Genomic DNA, 9,017 nt, shown 5'->3' on the forward strand with positions numbered 1-9,017 from the left:
AGCTGTCCCTTGACTTGGACTTTATCCAAATATCACGGGAGTCAAACACATTTTTAAACGAACTAAAAGCTCCTTTATCAAGGAGAGACGTCCGGGCTCAGCTGTTCCCACAAAGCCGCTGCCGTCGCTTGCGCATCCTTTCCTTGCTCCCCGCGCGTTCGGAGCGCAGGCGGTGCGCGGCGGGCCGGGCGGCCCTGGCACGCCGGGCTCCGCGGGCGCTGCGCGGGGCGGGCCGTGGCTGCGCGGGGCCGGGCGGCGCGGCCGGGCCCCGCCGGGTCACCATGGCGACCCGCGGCCGGCGGGGTCGACGGGGCGGTGCGCTGGGGGTTGAGCCGCTGTGCTCCCAACCGGCCGGGCCAACAGCCACCGCCTCCAGCGGCCGCGCCTACGTAGGGGCGGCGGGCGGCCTCGGCGGCGCTGAGCGGTGGAACCCGTCGGCGGGCCGGTGGCGAGCGGAGCCATGCAGCGCGGTAGGCCACCCGTCTTCCTGCGGGGCGGGCGGGAGGAAGAGGTTGCCCGAGGCGTATTCGTGGTTATTCGGAGAATATATTTTTTTTCCCGTTCCCCACGACTTCATTTTATTTCTGTGGTTTTTTTGTTTTTGTTTTCTCTCCGAAAGGCATCGTCGGGGCGATGCGTCGCACCGGAGAGAGGAGCCGTGCGGGGCGGAGGGAGTCGTGCCCCGCTGCCCCCCGCAGCAGCGGCGGCCGGGCCGTGCTGGGGGTGCTAACGGAGAACGGGCAGCAGCAGCAGCCCAGCGGCCAGGTGAGCCCCGCTGCCGGCGGCACAGCCTCCCCCTGCCCGTASAGCTCGGGCTGAGCTCCCCAGTGGCCTGTCCCGACCCTGGGCTGGCAGCCGCCGGCATGAGCGGTGTACACACCTGSTCTCGAGGCTGCCGGCAAAGGCCTGCGGGTAGCGGGCTCAGGAGGTGACTCGGGCTCCAGTTCATAGCGTTCGTTTCCCGAGAAACTCAGTTGCTGCAGCCCTAGCYTGCAGGTGCTTCCCTGCGGAAATACTCTGCATAAGTAGTTCATCCTGGAAGGAAGGGAGACTCAAGCACTTACCTGCTAGGGTGTAGCGGGTGGTTTAAAAAAGGGCTGTTCACTGACCAAAGGTCTCATTGCTGGGTGGCTGCCCATACTCAATTCRGGGTGCCTGAGCCTTCAGAAAGCTCAAGTTAATGACACATTGTCTTTTTGTCGCTTGGCCCCTCCTTCAGTCTGCTGGTGGGGCAGGGGAAATGCTGATCTAAAATAGCAGCTGGTACCTACACTAACATACACTAACTCTTCTTGGGTGTGGCTGTGTGAAGCTCCTAACTCAGTTTATGGCTTACTGGCAGTAGATGGTATGAAGGATTGTAGCCTGGTCACATGTAGTCGTAGGGGTTGTGATGCTTCAGCTCAAAAGTCCAAACTTAAGTTTTCAACTCTGCTTGAAGTACCTTCCTGCTGGCGAAGTCATTCATAAGTCTGTAGCAGTGCTTGAGTGCTTTTGTTAACTTGCTGCACCTTGCCAGAACTGAATGTGGACCAGACYGCACTTCCCAGCTCCCTTGGAACTGAGCAGCACTCTCGTTCTCCTTGGTAGGAGGCCCTGAATATGATACTGCTCCCCTGGTTCTGACTTTCACTACACTTCATTCTTTCTGTGAGGAGTCTGTCACAGCAAGGCAGCAACAAGTGGTACTTTGGAGGCACCAAATGTGGTTGGCTTTTCCCACAAACTTTTGTTCTTGCTATCTGTTAACACAAGGAAAGTGATTTTCTCTTTGAAAACAAGTGACACTTTGTGTTTTTCTCCTGAGTTGCCCTCCCACAGCATTACTGTGTGCTCTGCTTCAGGGTGTTGCTGTTATCAAGTGCTTCTCTGGCTCTGAAAACACCATCCCTTCATCTAGAAAAGATGAAGTGCCCAACTGCATGGTCAGTGCTGCATCAAAGCAAGGCTTTGCTATCTATGTGGATGACCCAGAAGATAAAGAAAACTACAGCTGCCAAGTTTCTGAAGATCTGGAATTAAGCCACTGTGAACTGGATACTAGTGCAATGACATCCAGTATTCACTTACTGCTGGATCTGAGTTCAGGTAACTCCTGTTACTACCCAGATGGTATCCAGAGCACAACTGCACGTAGGGTGGTTATGAATTGTGAATTGAAAGCTGGTGAGTAGCTTATGTTACAATATATAACACTACAAGCTAACTTGGATTGTGTCTACGTGAGGGGAACACTACTGAGCTAAAAATAGCAAGAGAAGGCCAAGAGATTAATTATACAAATGTCTTGCTGCTTCCTACTACCTGTTAGGCTCTCCTATGGTAGTGGACACATCCTTCCAATCACAGCCTGAGGATCACATGGAAGATGTTGTAACTCTGACTGTAGAAGAGTATGCAGAAGACATTCATCAGTACCTCCGTGAGGCTGAAGTAAGTTGCTGTAAGAAGCTTACAGGTATTTGTGGTCTCTGTGGTGGGCTGCAATATTGCAGASCTCCACGGCTGCCACTGCGCTACAAAGGAGAGAAGGCAAATAATAAAAGTCCTCTCTTAAGGCAGTATATAGTCAGTGATACGTTCTTTCAGGATTACTGCATCCCTGATATCTCCTATGATGGGAGCATCTCTTGATTATTTTGTATGAAGTATTCTTTCAAATGGGAGTAGAATGCTGAAAAAATGCTAAAACAATTTGATATGATCCCACTGATGGCTCCCAGGCTCTAGGAGTAGTTTTTCCTACTGTTTTGTGTCAGAGCAGTGAAGTGCTGTCTCCTGGTAAGAAAAAGAGGGAAAACCTGTTTTTTTTGTTTTCATCTCCTTCTGAATGGATCAGTTGTTTTATGGCAAAGGCTGTCCATAGTCCAGGAAGTCTTTTACTATTCTCCTGCTAACACAGTAATTTCAATCTGTCTCTTCAGAGTAGAAATACTACTTTCTAGAGATGCCATTAGCTGGGAATAATTAGCCACTAGCACTATCATTATAGTTAGTACTTATACTTATTGACAGTGGAACAGCCCCTGCTCCTTTTAGTGTAAATGTAAAGTATGTTAATCAGCTCAGCCATCCATGGTTCTCTTCAGGGTGAGCATGCTGCTTTTTCAACTCTTTCCAAACAGGTAAGATTCAGGCCCAAGCCCTACTACATGAAGAAGCAGCCGGATATCACAACAGCAATGCGTGCCATCCTGGTAGACTGGCTGGTGGAAGTCGGGGAAGAGTATAAACTTCGGACAGAGACTTTGTACTTGGCAGTGAACTTCCTGGACAGGTTTCTTTCCTGCATGTCTGTTCTCAGAGGGAAGTTACAGCTTGTAGGAACAGCAGCAATTCTTCTGGCTGCGTAAGTGTTTCATCTTTGGAAATCTTGGTGATCTGAAAGTTCTTTTAGCGCTTAGTCTTGTTTTGAAGGAAGGAAGGTTGCAGTAGTAGGTAGCTTTTCATGATGTCTCAACATTAGCAACTTGGCCTATTTTGGCACTATTAAAATTAAACATTTAATGCTTGATGTGAAGAACTATAGTGGGGAAAACTTGTAACCATAAACACAGGAGCAGAAAGAGTACTCTGTTAAACTGCTAGCCTGTAAGGCTGTAGTAGACTCAGTTGCAATCTACAGTTAGCCTTTAACAGGGTAAACAACATACCTTAGGAGTGCATGGGTGTTTGTCTGGAGTATGTTGTGTTACTGAGACTTTCCCACTAAAAGCTTGCTGTTACTCAAGAGCTAACAATGCGAGTGTGTGTCTATCTAGACTGATGACTCAGAGTTCCTCTAAGCATATTTGCCCAAATTTAAAATGAAATTGTTGGCCTGGAGGAACAAGTRAAATTAGAGCTTTACACACATTTTAGTAATGTCATATGTTCATCCTGATGTGGGTCCAGCACAAAGCTTTCTTCTGCTGTAAGTTTGGAGCTGACCAATGTGGTTTCTCTATCCCTTTTTCAGGAAGTATGAAGAAATCTACCCACCAGATGTGGATGAATTTGTCTATATAACAGATGATACCTACACAAAGAAGCAGCTTCTAAGAATGGAACACTTGCTTCTCAAAGTGCTGGGGTTTGACCTTACAGCCCCAACCATCAACCAGTTCCTCCTGCAGTACATTCAGAGGCGTGGAATCTGTATGAGGACAGAGAACTTTGCAAGGGTATGAACTATCTGTCTTCTGGAACTGAGGGGGAAGAAGTGATCTTTACAGGAGAAATACTTGCATTTCATGAAGCTATCTCTGCAACAGGCCTAAAACTGCACGTTTGATAGCAGTGGCTTGTGTGTCAGGAGTTCTGATAAATGCCTCATGGAAATCCTAGGTTTGGTCTGTCTTGCCTGGTCAGGGATAATTCACTGACTAGGCAGTTAAGAGGAAAAAATCTGGTGTTTTTTTCAACAGTGCCTGTGTAGCAAGTCTGTGCTGGATTTGGTGCTACTGCATATTGTCCACAATGACACAGAACATAGCTGCATAKGAGTTGCTGGAGTAGGCAACTGTTCTTAGAAACAGCAGACTTACAGTAAAACATCTGATGACCTGCTTCTCTGCAAAGGTTATAGGGTTGTGAAATTACTCTAACAGAGCCCAAGTTGTGCTTCTTAGAGCTGTGCATAGATCCCTGATATCCAAGTGGGGTCCACCTATGAAAACAAGACCCTTAGAGTATGGGATGAGTGTGTCTGTTAGTTTTATGACACTTGAGTTTTCTAAGTCTCTATCTGTAAAATCATGATAGAGCTGATGATAGGACCAGACCTTAAGATTACAGTGTAGATTGTTTAAGCTTTGACAAAATATGGTCTTTCTGTCCCCCCTGAAACATGATAAAGGATTTTCTATAAGGTAAACAGGACTGGAATGATAATTCTCCTCACTAGATATGTAGTTTGCGCTTTTGTGCATGATACTGAGACCACTGCTGAACTTCACTACTTGCTGTGTTGGACTGATTTGGCTGTACCGACTGTACCGGCTAGGTTCATTCTTGCTCAAACATTTGGGTTTTCTTGTTCAGTATCTTGCAGAGCTGAGTCTCCTTCAAGCTGATCCGCTTCTGAAGTATCTTCCTTCACAAATTGCTGCAGCAGCCTACTGTTTAGCAAACTACACAGTTAACAAATCTTTCTGGGTAAGAACAACAAGTGTGTGTTAATAAATTACTTAAACATTTTTTTATTGTTAGAACTGAGCTTAGTAGTAGGAGGAATAGCTACAAAGTATGTTGTTCTAAAGGTTGAAATCCTAGGATGAGTAGCTGTTCCTGATTAAATGAGATTACCTGATAAGTGAATGTTAAGTAAACCCAAAATATTATGCCTCTTCTCTGATTTGGCAGCTATTTCACTGTCTTGCTCACATCAAGTCTGTACCAAATGCCTCACAGATCTCCAAAACTGCACTCACAGATACAATTTAGGGTCTTTGTGGGAGAAAGGAGAAAATGGAGTGTGTCTACTTGAGTCATTGCACTGAGTGATTATTTTACCACAAGCCTTGGTAGACCTTCCCACTGTGTGTTGGAGGAATAGCTTTAGTACAGGGCAAGATCCAGAAGAGATGTAATGAATGCCACATGCATAGAGCAGAAGGTGCCACATAGAACTTTTGGCACCAAGGAAGACCTAGRATGAAACTGATGGCACAATACAACTGAATCTTTTTCATGCTTAAAGAATCTAGAGTGAGCTCTGATGTAGTGAAAAGAGTTTCTGCTTCCACGGGAAACCCATCTTCTAGATGACTGCTGACTGCAATATAGTAACACTTTTTTCTTATCCGACCAGCCTGAAACACTTGCTGCATTTACTGGATATTCATTAAGTGAAATAGTGCCCTGCCTGACTGACCTGCACAAAGCATGCCTGGATGCTCCTCATTGCCAGCTGCAAGCTATTAAGCAGAAGTATAAGCACCCAAAGTAAGTAACCAGTAAGCCAGTGTTCTGCTGCTTGGAAGGTATAAGCACAGGATGACTCTGGTTTTGCAGCTTGAGCTGTGGCTGCTCTAGCTCTCTGAGCTTCTAGTTCTGAAACAGAAACCTCCATCAGTCTCTTGAAGGGAAAGCTTTTCTCACCAGAAAAGTGATTAATCCATAAGTATCCAGATGCATTGGATAACAGCTTTGTCTGCAATGTTGCAGGATGGTGTGTCTCTTTTCCAATGTATTGTACAATCAGGTGAGAGCTTAGGTGACAAATCTTAAGCAACTATCTGTGGTCACTGCATTTCTATTCCAGGTACCTGCAGGTGTCTCTTCTGGAGCTCCCAGTAGTTCTTCCTCTACACTAGAGATTATGGATCCTGGACTTGAAGATTTCTTTGTCCCAATCAACAAAGCTGGTCCAACATTTCATAGAGCACTGCAGGTTATGTGTCTGTAACCATAATGATCAGAATGTTTTTAAAGCTAAGTTTTTAATGAAATGCCTTTTTTAAAATAGATATTAGACTATAGCACTTAACATAACTGACAGCACTTCTAATAAATGTCTTATTACACTTTCCTTGTGTGAATCCTCTGACTCCAGTTAACACCTGCAGTAACAGTAAGTGGCATGAATTTTGGAGGTTTTTTTCTTTGGTGGGATTTGTTTTGTCTTGTTTTATTTTTTACTGAATTTCTGTAAGCAGTACTTACAAGCTTGCTGGAGTAGATAAAGGACAAGTTTGAACCACCACAACCTGACACCCCCATAGGTGGAGATGATTTGCTATAGTCCTATTTGTTCCTTCCTATTCAATGAGACAAGATGATGTTGACGTGAACAGAAGCTATTTTCTGCAACTTGTTTACCAGATCAGATCAAGAACATCCACATGCAGTTGGTCTTATGAACTATGAATATGTTTGTAGAAGATCATCMATGTTGAGGTAAAAGTCAGACTTCCCTTTATTGAGACTAAGTAGGGGATTGCTCTGCAGGGAGTTGGAGGAAGGGGAGATTGTGGCTGGCAGAGCTTTAGGAACATTTCATGCACTGGTGGACAGACTGCAGTGGAGAGCAATGCTAAATGCTATGAGGTATTGGAACAGTGGAGTTGTTCTAGATGGCTCCCAAGTCACACCTGTGGTGTGGAGTGGTGTTACAAAATAGCTGTCTGATGACCTCTCATGTCACTAGAGCACTGGTGAACACATGTGAAGGGAGACTGATGGGACAGAACTATTAGCTATCTTAGCCTGAGCTGCTACATGGTCTGGTGTCCCACTGTCAATTATTTGTGGTGCTTTTAAAAGAGAAACCAAACAGCCAAACAGGACACTCCCTTGTGTACTCTCAAACTCAACCCCTGTCCAAAGTAGTTTAAAAATCAGCTGGTTGTACTGATCATGTGGAGAAATGCAGAGAAATATAATCCACTCATCTAGATGGCAAGGTTAGTCTGAGGTGTGCTCTTACTGCAAGAGTTTAAAACCTCTGGGGCTTACTGCTTCCTAAGAGAGCAACCTGTACAGTGCATTTTGTGTTTCCAAGCAAGAATAGGTTTAACACTAGACACTGGTATGCAGTTTAGCAGACATATTAAGTACCAGCTAATAAGCCTCTTATTTTAATTTTAAAACCTGATTATGGCAATGAGGCTCTTAGCTTTGGGCATTCCTTCAATGCAAGTCTTCCTTTCTCTTAATTTCTCCATGTGCAGCCTGGTGGATCGTTCTAGTAATGCAAACTCTCATATTTCTCCTACGTGGTGGTAGTGGTCATGACTGCTTCACTTATCTCAAAGTAAACATCCTTTAAGGGAGGGGACTATTCCATTTCAGTCTAGCACAGTCTTGTGCTGCAGTTTCAATCTAGTCCTTGGTCTCTTGCTTCAAAAACGTTCATCAGTTAAGAATTTGTCTTGATGTTTATTGATAATGATAGAAGTGACCAGATATCCCACGCTCATGTCTGTGATATTCACTTTTTGTGGTGGGGACCTATATCCATGGATTTTGTCCATGCAATGAATTTCATGGCTTCTGGATGTATGTCTTAAAGGTGGGCTATGAATTTCACTCATGCCTGCAGTCAACTCCTTTAAAGAAAGTTTCCAGGACAAAACTGTTCCAGTGGTACCTGGTCACAACAGACCATGAATGTCTTGGTCTCTTGTTTCACAAGGAAATGGTGAGTACACTGAGCAAGTCTTGCTAAGACTACCCAGCTTATGAGTACTAGCTTGTTTGTGGTGCTTCAGGCTGAACATAAGATACTCTGAAACCCCATGTTAATAAGACTCTACTTGTAAATAATAGTGCTCACTGAACTCCAGCTAACTGTAGTGTTGGGTATTTTCAAAGCAGTAATAAGTGTCTCAAATCCAGGAATGTTTTCCTTGTGTTACAGCAGATTAAAGATATTTGCATGCTACAATAGTAATGGGGAAGAGATGAGTTTTTTCTTACGAATAGTCTATAACCAGAGTCATGTCCCATGTTCCTGGGCCAACAGATTGGTGCATCTAACAAACCAGGAGTCTGAATTTACTTAAATGTTTTAACATCTGGAGTCTTTCTAGAAGCCCCACTTTTTTTTTTTTACTTTCTTGGATTTTACTTATAACGGACAATTGCAAGAATTTCATTTCAGATTCTYGGAGTTTCAGTTTCTTGGTATACGAAAGTATCTGGGGCTTTTTTGGTTTTGTTTTTGTTTTAAGCTGTAGTATGTGAAGACTGTGCTTCATCTGCTTTCTTGTTTTGTAGYTATTTTTCAACTCAACTTTGGAGTTAAATATTGTTTTAGTCCAAGGCTAAAAAGGGYACAAAGAAAAAAAGTAAAATGCTAAGTAGTTAAGGCAGAGAATTGCACAGTGCTGCAGTGAGAATGCTGATGACTTTGGGCAAGATGGATTAAATTTTAATTTATGAGGCAGAAGAAACTCATAGTAGTCTCATCTGAGATCTGTAATAATGTAATTTTGAATATTCCTGCTCTATTCTTACATCCTGTTGTTTGTTTTGTCTTATTCAGAGCAAGGAAAAAGACTTACTGCTCTTACTGGAGTAAGCCTAGTCTCTTT

The 9,017-nt window shown here is 44.4% G+C and overlaps 1 protein-coding gene across 1 annotated transcript; it reads left to right on the forward strand.

The window, feature by feature from the left end:
* Window positions 1-627: 627 nt before the first annotated feature.
* CCNA1 (cyclin A1) lies at window positions 628-6,556 on the forward strand. The gene is made up of 8 exons (XM_057377986.1): window positions 628-765; window positions 1,845-2,088; window positions 2,312-2,433; window positions 3,126-3,349; window positions 3,959-4,163; window positions 5,023-5,136; window positions 5,792-5,925; window positions 6,245-6,556. Exons 1-8 carry the CDS (start codon window positions 634-636, stop codon window positions 6,294-6,296), a joined length of 1,227 nt encoding a protein of 408 aa, XP_057233969.1. The 5' UTR covers window positions 628-633; the 3' UTR covers window positions 6,297-6,556.
* Window positions 6,557-9,017: the final 2,461 nt, after the last annotated feature.

The sequence above is a fragment of the Malurus melanocephalus genome, unplaced genomic scaffold, assembly GCF_030028575.1.
Source record: "Malurus melanocephalus ecotype Western Australia unplaced genomic scaffold, MMel_1.1 scaffold_336, whole genome shotgun sequence".
Taxonomy (NCBI): domain Eukaryota; kingdom Metazoa; phylum Chordata; class Aves; order Passeriformes; family Maluridae; genus Malurus; species Malurus melanocephalus.

What these genes read in the sequence shown, in the direction of transcription:
- CCNA1 (XM_057377986.1), top strand. Translation starts at nt 634, where the DNA reads ATGCGTCGCACCGGAGAGAGGAGCCGTGCGGGGCGGAGGGAGTCGTGC. An exon ending in ACTGCTGGATCTGAGTTCAG is followed by an intron (nt 2,089 to 2,311) that starts GTAACTCCTGTT and finishes ACTACCTGTTAG; the next exon opens with GCTCTCCTATGGTAGTGGAC. An exon ending in GCAGCAATTCTTCTGGCTGC is followed by an intron (nt 3,350 to 3,958) that starts GTAAGTGTTTCA and finishes TCCCTTTTTCAG; the next exon opens with GAAGTATGAAGAAATCTACC.